This window comes from Macaca mulatta, chromosome 8 (assembly GCF_049350105.2).
Source record: "Macaca mulatta isolate MMU2019108-1 chromosome 8, T2T-MMU8v2.0, whole genome shotgun sequence".
NCBI classification, from domain to species: domain Eukaryota; kingdom Metazoa; phylum Chordata; class Mammalia; order Primates; family Cercopithecidae; genus Macaca; species Macaca mulatta.
In genome coordinates, this window is record NC_133413.1 from 41,098,825 (window position 1) to 41,113,851 (window position 15,027).

General features: G+C 40.3%; 1 protein-coding gene across 1 annotated transcript in view; it reads left to right on the forward strand.

Moving 5' to 3' along the window:
- Window positions 1-15,027, forward strand: part of ADAM32 (ADAM metallopeptidase domain 32) — a 164,322-nt gene that overhangs the window by 28,459 nt on the left and 120,836 nt on the right. Inside the window, 1 exon segment of the mRNA XM_077942768.1 lies at window positions 136-197. Coding sequence (XP_077798894.1) covers window positions 136-197 — 62 coding nt within the window.

A 15,027-nucleotide genomic window follows, 5' to 3' on the forward strand; every position in this document is an offset into this window, starting at 1 on the left:
TTTAAATCACATGTAGTCTGAGAAATGTAATGAAGATGTTTTAAGCATTGTTGGAAGAGATTAATTGATATAAAACTATTGTTTTGCTTCTTGTATTGAATTTGTCTTCACTCTCGGTTGTTTTCAATTCTCTAGGAACAAATATCCTATATTATTCCAATAGATGAGAAACCGTACACTGTGCACCTTAAACAGAGGTAAATTTTTATTCTTTAGTTTTGGATTTTATTTTGTTTCTATGAAGCTGTTTACTCATAATAGAAAATGGAGTATGAGAAAAATACATGGAGTTATTATTAATTTTTTTAATTGTCTTAAGTAAACAGATGCTCTCCTGTGGCTTAATTAAAGTTTGGTTTTAATGTCTCAAGTAGTCTTTGGTAAATGGGAGTTAGAACAAAAAACAGGGACTTATCTCCTGAAGACTGATTTATAATATTAAGTTGGCAGGACCAGCAGGACCTATATCATTAGGGCAGATGTCACAAAAATAAGTAAATCTGTAGCTGATTTATATCAGTTAGGGTTTATCAGAGAAGTGGGATGATCATGAGGAATATGGGATAGGGATTTAATACAGATCTTATAATGTTGCAGAGCTGGCAAATACTTTATGGAAAATAGTCCTAGCTTTGCTACTCTTCAGAGAATTATTAAATAATTGAAATGATTTTCTATAGGGTTTAATTCTCTGATGTAAACCCAATTGGGAAAGGCTGGCTTGGAAGTCATTTGTGACATTCAAGAGGACAGCTTCAGCTAAACTAGTAAAACTAGACTACATGGCATTGGAAAGAGGTGGATTATGAGAAACTAGAGGTAGCAATTATGGACTTTTTCAAAAACATCCCTCAGAGAAAAAAGAGGCTTACATGAATATTTTGAAGAAAGAGAAAACAAAATATTTTGGTTGACGGAAAATTTCTTAAGGAGAAGAAAAGAGAGATGAAAGGCGTAAACAGGCTGGGCGTGGTGGCTCTCTGTATTCCCAGCACTTTGGGATGCTGAGGCAGGTGGATCAAACTCCTGAGGTCAGGAGTTCGAGACCAGCCTGGCCAACATGGTAAAACCCCGTCTCTACTAAAAAATACAAAATTAGCTGGGCGTGGTGGCATGCACTTGTAATCCCAGCTACTCGGGAGGGTGAGGCAGGAGAATTGCTTGAACCCGGGAGGCAGAGGTTGCAGTGAGCCGAGATGGTGCCACTGCATGCCAGCCTGGGTGACAGAACGAGACACTGTCTCAAAAAAGAAAAAAAAAAGACGTAAACAAGTGGTTTATTGTGTATAAGATACTAAGTAATTCTCCCAAAGAAAAGGTTAACTTACTCTTTTAGGCGGAAGAGAAAAGGAATATGGTGGACGATAACCCAAAGATCTTTGGGAAGAGTATGAGGGAAAGTTAGAGAGCTCACATTGCATTTGAACATCTTATTAAGACTATAAGCAGTGTTGAGAAATGGAGGGCCCTGAGCTTGGGAGAGGGATAGGGCATGTGTATATCGTTTTGAGAAATTAACCGCTTAATGATTATGATAGCCTAATGACTATTAGGAAGCTACAGCAAATAGTTTATATGAAAAATAATGAGAAGCAGAACTATGGCTGCATAGAGATAGGGAGTTTCCTTTGGTTTTTGTGTGTGTATGTATGTTTTTAGTTTTTTTTTTTTTTTTTTTTATTTAAGTTCTAGGGTACATGTGCACAACGTGCAGGTTTGTTACATAGGTATACATGTGCCATGTCAGTTTGCTGCACCCATCAACTCGTCATTTACATTAGGTATTTCTCCTAATGCTATCCCTCCCCCAGCCCCCCAGCCCCCAACAGGCCCTGGTGTGTGATGTCCCCCGACCTGTGTCCATGTGTTCTCATTGTTCAACTCTGACCTATCAGTGAGAATGTGCGGTGTTTGGTTTTCTGTCCTTGTGATAGTTTGCTGAGAATGATGGTTTCCAGCTTCATCCATGTCCCTGCAAAGGACATAAACTCATCCTTTTTTATGGCTGCATAGTATTCCATGGTGTATATGTGCCATATTTTCTTTATCTATTCTATCATTAATGGACATTTCGGTTGGTTCCAAGTCTTTACTATAGTGAATAGTGCCACTATAAACATATGTGTGCATGTGTCTTTATAGTAACAATGATTTATAATCCTTTGGGTATATGCCCAGTAATGGGATGGCTGGGTCAAATGGTATTTCTAGTTCTAGATCCTTGAGGAATCACCACACTGTCTTCTACATTGGTTAAACTAATTTACACTCCCACCAACAGTGTAAAAGCGTTCCTATTTCTCCATATCCTCTCCAGTATCTGTTGTTTCCTGACTTTTTAATGATCGCCATTCTAAGTGGCGTGAGATGGTATCTCATTGTGGTTTTTATTTACATTTCTCTGATGACCAATGATGATGAGCATTTTTTCATATGTCTGTTGGCTGCATAAATGTCGTCTTTTAAGAAGTGTCTGTTTATACCCTTTGCCCACTTTTTCATGGGGTTGTTTTTTTTCTTGTAAATTTGTTTAAGTTCTTTGTAGATTCTGGATATTAGCTCTTGTTAGATGGGTAGATTACAAAGATTTTCTCCCATTCTGTAGGTTGCCTGTTCACTCTAATGATAGTTTCTTTTGCTGTGCAGAAGCTCTTTAGTTTCGTTAGATTCCATTTGTCTATTTTGGCTTTTGTTGCCATTGCTTTTGGTGTTGTAGTTGTGAAGTCTTTCCCCATGCCTATGTCCTGAATGGTATTGCCTAGGTTTTCTTCTAGGGTTTTTCTGGTGTTAGGTCTTACATTTAAGTCTTTAACCCATCTTGAGTTAATTTTTGTGTATAGTGTAAGGAAGGGATCCAATTTCAACTTTCTACATATGGCTAGCCAGCTTTCCCAGCACCATTTATTAAATAGGGAATCCTTTCCCCATTTCTTGTTTTTGTCAAGTTTGTCAAAGATCAGATGGTTATAGATGTGTGGTGTTATTTCTGAGGCCTCTTTTCTGTTCCATTGGTCTATATATCTGTTTTGGTACCAGTACCATGCTGTTTTGGTTACTGTAGCCTTGTGGTATAGTTTGAAGTCAGGTAGTGTGATGCCTCCAGCTTTGTTCTTTTTGCTTAGGATTGTCTTGGCAACACGGATTCTTTTTTGGTTCCATATGAACTTTAAAGTAGTTTTTTCCAATTCTGCAAATAAAGTCATTGGTAGCTTGATGGGGATAGCATTGAATCTATAAATTACTTTGGGCAGTATGGCCATTTTCATGATATTGATTCTTCCTATCTATAAGCATGAAATGTTCTTCCATTTGTTAGTGTCCTCTTTTATTTCGTTGAGCAGTGCTTTGTAATTCTCCTTGAAGAGGTCCTTCACATACCTTGTAAGTTGCATTCCTAGGTATTTTATTCTCTTTGTAGTAGTTGTGAATGGGAATTCACTCATGATTTGGCTCTCTGTTCATCTATCATTGGTGTATAGGAATGCTTGTGATTTTCGCACATTGATTTTGTATTCTGAGACTTTGCTGAAGTTGCTTATCAGCTTAAGGAGATTTTGGGCTGAGACGATGGGGTTTTCTAAATATACAACATGTCATCTGCAAACAGGGACAATTTGACTTCCTCATTTCCTTTTTTTTTTTTTTTTTTTTTTTTAAATTTATTTATTATTATTATACTTTAAGTTGTAGGGTACATGTGCATAACGTGCAGGTTTGTTACATATGTATACTTGTGCCATGTTGCTGTGCTGCACCCATCAACTCGTCATTTACATCAGGTATAACTCCCAATGCAATCCCTCCCCCCTCCCCCCTCCCCATGATAGGCCCCGGTGTGTGATGTTCCCCTTCCTGAGTCCGAGTGATCTCATTGTTCAGTTCCCACCTATGAGTGAGAACATGCGGTGTTTGGTTTTCTGTTCTTGTGATAGTTTGCTAAGAATGATGGATTCCAGCTGCATCCAAGTCCCTACAAAGGACTCAAACTCATCCTTTTTTATGGCTGCATAGTATTCCATGGTGTATATGTGCCACATTTTCTTAATCCAATCTGTCACTGATGGACATTTGGGTTGATTCCAAGTCTTTGCTATTGTGAATAGTGCTGCAATAAACATACGTGTGCATGTGTCTTTATAGCAGCATAATTTGTAATCCTTTGGGTATATACCCAGTAATGGGATGGCTGGGTCATATGGTACATCTAGTTCTAGATCCTTGAGGAATCGCCATACTGTTTTCCATAATGGTTGAACTAGTTTACAATCCCACCAACAGTGTAAAAGTGTTCCTATTTCTCCACATCCTCTCCAGCACCTGTTGTTTCCTGACTTTTTTATGATTGCCATTCTAACTGGTGTGAGATGGTATCTCATGGTGGTTTTGATTTGCATTTCTCTGATGGCCAGTGATGATGAGCATTTTTTCATGTGTCTGTTGGCTGTATGAATGTCTTCTTTTGAGAAATGTCTGTTCATGTCCTTTGCCCACTTTTTGATGGGGTTGTTTGTTTTTTTCTTGTAAATTTGTTTGAGTTCTTTGTAGGTTCTGGATATTAGCCCTTTGTCAGATGAGTAGATTGCAAAAATTTTCTCCCATTCTGTAGGTTGCCTGTTCACTCTGATGGTAGTGTCTTTTGCTGTGCAGAAGCTCTTTAGTTTAATGAGATCCCATTTGTCAATTTTGGCTTTTGCTGCTGTTGCTTTTGGTGTTTTAGACATGAAATCTTTGCCCATGCCTATGTCCTGAATGGTACTACCTAGGTTTTCCTCTAGGATTTTTATGGTATTAGGTCTAACATTTAAGTCTCTAATCCATCTTGAATTAATTTTCGTATAAGGAGTAAGGAAAGGATCCAGTTTCAGCTTTCTACTTATGGCTAGCCAATTTTCCCAGCACCATTTATTAAATAGGGAATCCTTTCCCCATTTCTTGTTTCTCTCAGGTTTGTCAAAGATCAAATGGCTGTAGATGTGTGGTATTATTTCTGAGGACTCTGTTCTGTTCCATTGGTCTATATCTCTGTTTTGGTACCAGTACCATGCTGTTTTGGTTACTGTAGCCTTGTAGTATAGTTTGAAGTCAGGTAGCGTGATGCCTCCAGCTTTGTTCTTTTGGCTTAGGATTGTCTTGGAGATGCGGGCTCTTTTTTGGTTCCATATGAACTTTAAAGCAGTTTTTTCCAATTCTGTGAAGAAACTCATTGGTAGCTTGATGGGGATGGCATTGAATCTATAAATTACCTTGGGCAGTATGGCCATTTTCACAATATTGATTCTTCCTATCCATGAGCATGGTATGTTCTTCCATTTGTTTGTGTCCTCTTTGATTTCACTGAGCAGTGGTTTGTAGTTCTCCTTGAAGAGGTCCTTTACATCCCTTGTAAGTTGGATTCCTAGGTATTTGATTCTCTTTGAAGCAATTGTGAATGGAAGTTCATTCCTGATTTGGCTCTCTGTTTGTCTGTTACTGGTGTATAAGAATGCTTGTGATTTTTGCACATTAATTTTGTATCCTGAGACTTTGCTGAAGTTGCTTATCAGCTTAAGGAGATTTTGGGCTGAGACAATGGGGTTTTCTAAATATACAATCATGTCATCTGCAAACAGGGACAATTTGACTTCTTCTTTTCCTAACTGAATACCCTTGATTTCTTTCTCTTGCCTGATTGCCCTAGCCAGAACTTCCAACACTATGTTGAATAGGAGTGGTGAGAGAGGGCATCCCTGTCTTGTGCCAGTTTTCAAAGGGAATTTTTCCAGTTTTTGCCCATTCAGTATGATATTGGCTGTGGGTTTGTCATAAATAGCTCTTATTATTTTGAGGTACGTTCCATCAATACCGAATTTATTGAGTGTTTTTAGCATGAAGGGCTGTTGAATTTTGTCAAAAGCCTTTTCTGCATCAATTGAGATAATCATGTGGTTCTTGTCTTTGGTTCTGTTTATATGCTGGATTATGTTTATTGATTTGCGAATGTTGAACCAGCCTTGCATCCCAGGGATGAAGCCCACTTGATCATGGTGGATAAGCTTTTTGATGTGTTGCTGAATCCGGTTTGCCAGTATTTTATTGAGGATTTTTGCATCGATGTTCATCAGGGATATTGGTCTAAAATTCTCTTTTTTTGTTGTGTCTCTGCCAGGCTTTGGTATCAGGATGATGTTGGCCTCATAAAATGAGTTAGGGAGGATTCCCTCTTTTTCTATTGATTGGAATAGTTTCAGAAGGAATGGTACCAACTCCTCTTTGTACCTCTGGTAGAATTCAGCTGTGAATCCATCTGGTCCTGGACTTTTTTTGGTTGGTAGGCTATTAATTGTTGCCTCAATTTCAGAGCCTGCTATTGGTCTATTCAGGGATTCAACTTCTTCCTGGTTTAGTCTTGGAAGAGTGTAAGTGTCCAGGAAATTATCCATTTCTTCTAGATTTTCCAGTTTATTTGCGTAGAGGTGTTTATAGTATTCTCTGATGGTAGTTTGTATTTCTGTGGGGTCGGTGGTGATATCCCCTTGATCATTTTTAATTGCGTCGATTTGATTCTTCTCTCTTTTCTTCTTTATTAGTCTGGCTAGTGGTCTGTCAATTTTGTTGATCTTTTCAAAAAACCAACTCCTGGATTCATTGATTTTTTGGAGGGTTTTTTGTGTTTCTATCTCCTTCAGTTCTGCTCTGATCTTAGTTATTTCTTGCCTTCTGCTAGCTTTCGAATGTGTTTGCTCTTGCTTCTCTAGTTCTTTTAATTGCGATGTTAGAGTGTCAATTTTAGATCTTTCCTGCTTTCTCTTGTGGGCATTTAGTGCTATAAATTTCCCTCTACACACTGCTTTAAATGTGTCCCAGAGATTCTGGTATGTTGTATCTTTGTTCTCATTGGTTTCAAAGAACATCTTTATTTCTGCCTTCATTTCGTTATGTACCCAGTAGTCATTCAGGAGCAGGTTGTTCAGTTTCCATGTAGTTGAGCGGTTTTGATTGAGTTTCTTAGTCCTGAGTTCTAGTTTGATTGCACTGTGGTCTGAGAGACAGTTTGTTATAATTTCTGTTCTTGTACATTTGCTGAGGAGTGCTTTACTTCCAATTACGTGGTCAATTTTGGAGTAAGTATGATGTGGTGCTGAGAAGAATGTATATTCTGTTGATTTGGGGTGGAGAGTTCTATAGATGTCTATTAGGTCTGCTTGCTGCAGAGATGAGTTCAATTCCTGGATATCCTTGTTAACTTTCTGTCTCGTTGATCTGTCTAATGTTGACAGTGGAGTGTTGAAGTCTCCCATTATTATTGTATGGGAGTCTAAGTCTCTTTGTAAGTCTCTAAGGACTTGCTTTATGAATCTGGGTGCTCCTGTATTGGGTGCATATATATTTAGGATAGTTAGCTCTTCCTGTTGAATTGATCCCTTTACCATTATGTAATGGCCTTCTTTGTCTCTTTTGATCTTTGATGGTTTAAAGTCTGTTTTATCAGAGACTAGTATTGCAACCCCTGCTTTTTTTTGTTCTCCATTTGCTTGGTAAATCTTCCTCCATCCCTTTATTTTGAGCCTATGTATGTCTCTGCGTGTGAGATGGGTCTCCTGAATACAGCAGACTGATGGGTCTTGACTCTTTATCCAGTTTGCCAGTCTGTGTCTTTTAATTGGAGCATTTAGTCCATTTACATTTAAGGTTAATATTGTTATGTGTGAACTTGATCCTGCCATTATGATATTAACTGGTTATTTTGCTCATTAGTTGATGCAGTTTCTTCCTAGCCTCAATGGTCTTTACATTTTGGCATGTTTTTGCAATGGCTGGTACCGGTTGTTCCTTTCCATGTTTAGTGCTTCCTTCAGGATCTCTTGTAAGGCAGGCCTAGTGGTGACAAAATCTCTAAGCATTTGCTTATCTGTAAAGGATTTTATTTCTCCTTCACTTATGAAACTTAGTTTGGCTGGATATGAAATTCTGGGTTTAAAATTCTTTTCTTTAAGAATGTTGAATATTGGCCCCCACTCTCTTCTGGCTTGTAGAGTTTCTGCTGAGAGATCTGCTGTTAGTCTGATGGGCTTCCCTTTGTGGGTAACCCGACCTTTCTCTCTGGCTGCCCTTAAGATTTTTTCCTTCATTTCAACTTTGGTGAATCTGGCAATTATGTGTCTTGGAGTTGCTCTTCTCGAGGAGTATCTTTGTGGCGTTCTCTGTATTTCCTGGATTTGAATGTTGGCCTGCCCTACTAGGTTGGGGAAGTTCTCCTGGATGATATCCTGAAGAGTGTTTTCCAACTTGGTTCCATTTTCCCCCTCACTTTCAGGCACCCCAATCAGACGTAGATTTGGTCTTTTTACATAATCCCATACTTCTTGCAGGCTTTGTTCGTTTCTTTTTCTTCTTTTTTCTTTTGGTTTCTCTTCTCGCTTCATTTCATTCATTTGATCCTCAATCGCTGATACTCTTTCTTCCAGTTGATCGAGTCGGTTACTGAAGCTTGTGCATTTGTCACGTATTTCTCGTGTCATGGTTTTCATCTCTTTCATTTCGTTTAGGACCTTCTCTGCATTAATTACTCTAGCCATCAATTCTTCCACTTTTTTTTTCAAGATTTTTAGTTTCTTTGCGCTGGGTACGTAACTCCTCCTTTAGCTCTGAGAAATTTGATGGACTGAAGCCTTCTTCTCTCATCTCGTCAAAGTCATTCTCCGTCCAGCTTTGATCCGTTGCTGGCGATGAGCTGCGCTCCTTTGCCGGGGGAGATGCGCTCTTATTTTTTGAATTTCCAGCTTTTCTGCCCTGCTTTTTCCCCATCTTTGTGGTTTTATCTGCCTCTGGTCTTTGATGATGGTGATGTACTGATGGGGTTTTGGTGTAGGTGTCCTTCCTGTTTGATAGTTTTCCTTCTAACAGTCAGGACCCTCAGCTGTAGGTCTGTTGGAGATTGCTTGAGGTCCACTCCAGACCCTGTTTGCCTGGGTATCAGCAGCAGAGGCTGCAGAAGATAGAATATTTCTGAACAGCGAGTGTACCTGTCTGATTCTTGCTTTGGAAGCTTCCTCTCAGGGGTGTACTCCTCCCTGTGACGTGTGGGGTGTCAGACTGCCCCTAGTGGGGGATGTCTCCCAGTTAGGCTACTCAGGGGTCAGGGACCCGCTTGAGCAGGGAGTCTGTCCCTTCTCAGATCTCAACCTCCGTGTTGGGAGATCCACTGCTCTCTTCAAAGCTGTCAGAGTCGTTTGCGTCTGTGCAGAGGTGTCTGTGTGTCTTAGTTTACTGTGCCCTGTCCCCAGAGGTGGAGTCTACAGAGACAGGCAGGTTTCCTTGAGCTGCTGTGAGCTCCACCCAGTTCGAGCTTCCCAGCAGCTTTGTTTACCTACTTAAGCCTCAGCAATGGCGGACGCCCCTCCCCCAGCCTCGCTGCTGCCTTGCCGGTAGATCACAGACTGCTGCGCTAGCAACGAGGGAGGCTCCGTGGGTGTGGGACCCTCCCGGCCAGGTGTGGGATATGATCTCCTGGTGTGCCTGTTTCCTAAAGCGCAGTATTGGGGTGGGAGTTACCCGATTTTCCAGGTGTTGTGTGTCTCAGTTCCCCTGGCTAGGAAAAGGGACTCCCTTCCCCCTTGCGCTTCCCAGGTGAGGCAATGCCTCGCCCTGCTTCAGCTCTCGCTGGTCGGGCTGCAGCAGCTGACCAGCACCGATCGTCCGGCACTCCCCAGTGAGATGAACCCAGTACCTCAGTTGAAAATGCAGAAATCACCGGTCTTCTGTGTCGCTGGCGCTGGGAGTTGGAGACTGGAGCTGCTCCTATTCGGCCATCTTGCTCCGCCCCCCCCGACTTCCTCATTTCCTAATCAAATATCCTTTATTTCTTTCTCTTGCCTGATTGCCCTGGCCAGAACTTCTAACACTATGTTGAATAGGAGTGGTGAGAGAGGGCATCCTTGTCTTGTGCGCGTTTTCAAAGGGAATGCTTCCCATTTTTGCCCATTCACTGTGATATTGGCTGTGGATTTGTCATAAATGGCTCTTATTATTTTGAGATACATTCCATCAATACCTAGTTTATTGAGAGTTTTTTTAAGCATGAAGGGCTGTTGAATTTTGTCAAAGGCCTTTTCTGCATCTATTCTGCATCAATAATCATGTGGTTTTTGTCATTGGTTCTGTTTATGTGATGGATTACATTTATTGATTTGCATATGTTGAACCAGCCTTACATCCCAGGGATGAAGCCGACTTGATCGTGGTAGATAAGCTTTTTGATGTGCTGCTGGATCCGGTTTGCCAGTAATTTTTTGAGGATTTTCACATGATGTTCATCAGGGATATTGGCCTAAAATTCTCTTTTTTTGTTATGTCTCTACTAGGCTTTGGTATCACGATGATGCTGGCCTCATAAAATGAGTTAGGGAGGATTCCCTCTTTTTCTATTGTTTGAAATAGTTTCAGAAGGAATGATACCAGCTCCTCTTTGTATCTATGGTAGAATTTGGCTGTGAATCCGTCTGGTCCTGGACTTTTTTTGGTTGGTAGGCTATTAATTATTGCCTCAATTTCGAACATGTTATTGGTCTATTCAGAGATTCAATTTCTTCCTGGTTTAGTCTTGGGAGGGTGTGTGTGTCCAGGAATTTATCTATTTCTTCTAGATTTTCTAGTTTATTTGCGTAGAGGTGTTTATAGTATTCTCTGATGGTAGTTTGTATTTCTGTGGGATTGGTGGTGATATCCCCTTTATCATTTTTTTATTGTGTCTATTTGATTCTTCTCCCTTTTCTTCTTTATTAATCTTGCTAGTGGTCTATCAACTTTGTTGATCTTTTCAAAAAACCAGCTCCTGGATTCATTGATTTTTTGAAGGGTTTTATGTGTCTCTATCTCCTTCAGTTCTGCTCTGATCTTAGTTATTTCTTGCCTTCTGCTAGCTTTTGAATGTGTTTGCTCTTGCTTCTCTAGTTCTTTTAATTGTGATGTTAGGGTGTCAATTTTAGATCTTTTCTGCTTTCTCTTGTGGGCATTTAGTGCTATAAATTTCCCTCTACACACTGCTTTAAATGTGTTCAAGAGATTCTGGCACATTGTGTCTTTGTTCTCATTGGTTTCAAAGAACATCATTATTTCTCCCTTCATTTTGTTATTTTATTTACCCAGTAGTCATTCAGGAGCAGGTTGTTCAGTTGCCATGTAGTTGTGTGGTTTTGAGTGAGTTTCTTAATCCTGAGTTCTAATTTGATTGCACTGTAGTCTGAGAGAGAGTTTGTTGTGATTTCTGTTCTTTTAAATTTGTTGAGGAGTGTTTTATTACCAACAATGTGTTCAACTTTAGAATAAGTGCGATGTGGTGCTGAGAAGAATGTATATTCTGTTGTTTTGGGGTGGAGAGTTCTGTAGATGTCTACTAGGTCCACTTGGTCCCGAGCTGAGTTCAAGTCCTGGATATCCTTATTAACCTTCTCTCTCATTGATCTGTCTAATGTTGACAGTGGGGTGTTAAAGTCTCTCATTATTATTGTGTGGGAGTCTAAGTCTCTGTAGGTCTCTAAGGACTTGCTTTATGAATCTGGGTGCTCCTGTATGGGGTGCATATATATTTAGGATAGTTAGCTCTTCTTGTTGAATTGATCCCTTTACCATTATGTAGTGGCCTTCTTTGTCTCTTTTGATCTTTGTTGGTTTAAAGTCTGTTTTCTCAGAGACTAGGATTGCCATCCCTGTTTTTTTTTTTTTTTTTAATTTTTAAATTTTTTTGCTTTCCATTTGCTTGGTAGATCATCCTCCATCCCTTTATTTTGAGCCTATGTACGTTTTTGCACATGAGATGGATTTCCTAAATACAGCACACCAATGGGTCTTGACTCTTTATCCAATTTGCCAGTCTGTGTCTTTTAATTTGGGCATTTAGTCCATTTACATTTAAGGTTAATACTGTTATGTGTGAATTTGATCCTGTCATTATCATGTTAGCTGGTTATTTTGCCCGTTACTTGATGCAGTTTCTTCATAACATTGATGGTGCTTACCATTTGGCATGTTTTTGCAGTGGTTGGTACTGGCTGTTCCTTTCCATGTTTAGTGTTTCCTTCAGGAGCTCTTGTAAGGCAGGCCTGGTGGTGACAAAATCTCTCAGTATTTGCTTGTTTGTAAAGGATTTTATCTCTCCTTCACTTATGAAGCTTAGTTTGGCTGGATATGAGATTCTGGGTTGAAAATTTTTTTCTTTAAGAATGTTGAATATTGGCCCCCACTTCTTCTGGCTTGTAGGGTTTCTGCTGAGAGATCTGCTGTTAGTATGACGGGCTTCCCTTTGTTGGTAATCCAACCTATCTCTCTGGCTACCCTTAACATTTATTCCTTCATTTTAACCTTGGCGGATCTGACAATTATGTGTCTTGGGGTTGCTCTTCTCGAGGAGTATCTTTGTGGTGTTCTCTGTATTTCCTGAATTTGAATGTTGGCTTGCCTTGCTAGGTTAGGGAAGTTCTCCTGGATAATATCCTGAAGAGTGTTTTCTAACTTGGTTCCATTCTCCCCGTCTCTTTCCAGTACACCAATCAAATGTATACTTGGTCTTTTCACATAGTCCCATATTTCTTGGAGGCTTTGTTAGTTTCTTTTCACTCTTTTTTTTTCTCTAATCTTGTCTTCTCACTTTATTTCACTAATTTGATCTTTAATCACTGATATCCTTTCTTCCACTTGATTGAATTGAAAGCTTGTGCATGTGTCATGAAGCTCTCATGCCATGGTTTTCAGCTCCACCAGATCATTTAAGGTCTTCTCTACACTGTTTATTCTAGTTAGCCATTTGTCTAACCTTTTTTCAAGGTTTTTAGCTTCCTTGTGATGAGTTAGAATGTGCTCCTTTAGCTCGGAGAAGTTTTATTATTACCGACCTTCTGAAGTCTACTTCTGTCAACTTGTCAAACTCATTCTCCATCCAATTTTGTTCCCTTGCTGGTGAGGAGCTGCAATTCTTTGGAGGAGAAGAGGTGCTCTTTTTTTTTTTTTTTTTTTTGAATTTTCAGCTTTTCTGCTCTGGTTTCTCCCCATCTTTGTGGTTTTATCTACCTTTGGTCTTTGATGTTGGTGACCTATGGGTGGGGTTTTGGTGTGGATGTCCTTTTTGTTGATGTTGATGCTATTTCTTTCTGTTTGTTAATTCCTTCTAACAGTGAGACCCCTCAGCTGCAGGTCTGTTGTAGTTTGCTGTAGGTCCACTCCAGACTCTGTTTGCCTGAGTATCACCAGTGTAGGCTGCAGAACAGCAAATATTGCTGCCTGATCCTTCCTCTGGAAGCTTCATCCCAGAGAGGCGCCTGCTTGTTTGAGGTGTCTGTCGGCCCCTACTGGGAGGTGTTTCCCAGTCAGGCTACATGGGGGTCAGGGACCTGCTTGAGGAGGCAGTCTGTCCATTCTCAGAGCTCGAACGCCATGCTGAGAGAACCACTGCTCTCTTCAGAGCTGTCAGACAGGGACATTTAAGTCTGCAGAAGCTGTCTGCTGCCTTTGTTCTACTATGCCCTGCCCCCAGAGGTGGAATCTATAAAAGTAGTAGGCCTTGCTGAACTGTGGTGAGGTCCGCCCAGTTCATGCTTCCTGGCCACTTTGTTTACACTGTAGGCTATTCGAGCCTCAGTAATGGCGGATGACCCTCCCCTCATCAAGCTGCCGCATTGCAGGTTAATCTCAGACTGCTGCGCTAGCAGTGAGCAAGGCTCCATGGGCATGGGACCTGCTGAGCCAGGCACAGGAGAATATCTCCTGGTCTGCTGCTTACTAAGATTGTGGGAAAAGTACAGTATTTGGTCAGGAGTGTACAGTTTCTCCAGGTACAGTCTGTCACAGCTTCCCTTGGCTAGGAAAGGTAAATCTCCCAACCCCTTGCACTTCCCACATGAGATGACACCCCACCCTGCTTCAGTTCACCCTCTGTGGGCTGCACCCACTCTCCAGCCAGTCCCAGTGAGATGAACCAGGTTGGAAATGCAGAAATCACTGCTCTTCTGCATTGATCTTGCTGGGAGCTGCAGACCAGAGCTGTTCCTGTTTGGCCATCTTGGAAACAAGCCTCCCTTTTCTGTTTTTGAGAAAATGCTGATGTGACAGAAAAAAGATGTAATAACAGATTGACTATAGTGGTGGCAGGGATTTGGTGGGGTAGAGGGAGGATGGGAACAGACCTGAGTCAGGTATTATGGCTCCCTGTTGGAGATGCTGGATATGAAGTGCTTGTTATCCCACAAGGGGAAATGTCCTGATGGCAGTTAATTTAGTTTAGAATGGGGGAGAGAAGTGTGAGTATCCACATTCTTTCATGATGAAAGCTCTCTGCAAATTAGACCTAGAAGAGATATACCTTAAAACAATAAAGGTCATATATGACAAAGCCATAGCTAACATCATACTCAGTGATAAAAAGTTGAAAGTTTTTCATCTAATATCAGGAACAAGATAAGGATGCCCATTTTCTTTCACTTCTTCTATTCAACATAGTATTGGAAGTACTAGCCAGAGCAATTAGGCAAGAACAACAAATAAAAGGCATCCTAATGGGAAAGAGAGATGTTAAATTGTTCCTGTTGCAGGTGACATAATCTTATATGTAGATTACTTATAGAAGACCCTAAGGACTCCACCAAAATTTGTTAGAACCAATAGACAAATTCAGTGAAGTTGTAGGATATAAAATCAACATACAAAAATCATAGCATTTCTATACATTAATAACAAATTTTCCAAAAATGAAATCAAGAAAACAATCCCATGTACAATAGCTACAAAAAATAAAATACATAGGAGTAAGTTTAACCAAGGAGGTAAAAGATCTGTATACTGAGAGCTATGAAACATGATGAAGGGAATTGAGGAAGACGCAAATAAATGGAAAGAACATGGATTGGAAGAGTTAATATTATTAAAATGGCCATACTGTCCAAAATGATCCACAGATTCAATGCAATCCCTACCAAAATTCCAATGACATTTTTCACAGAAATAGTAAAATTCCTATGGAACCCCCAAAAGGCCCTGAATAGCCAAAGCAATACTGAATAA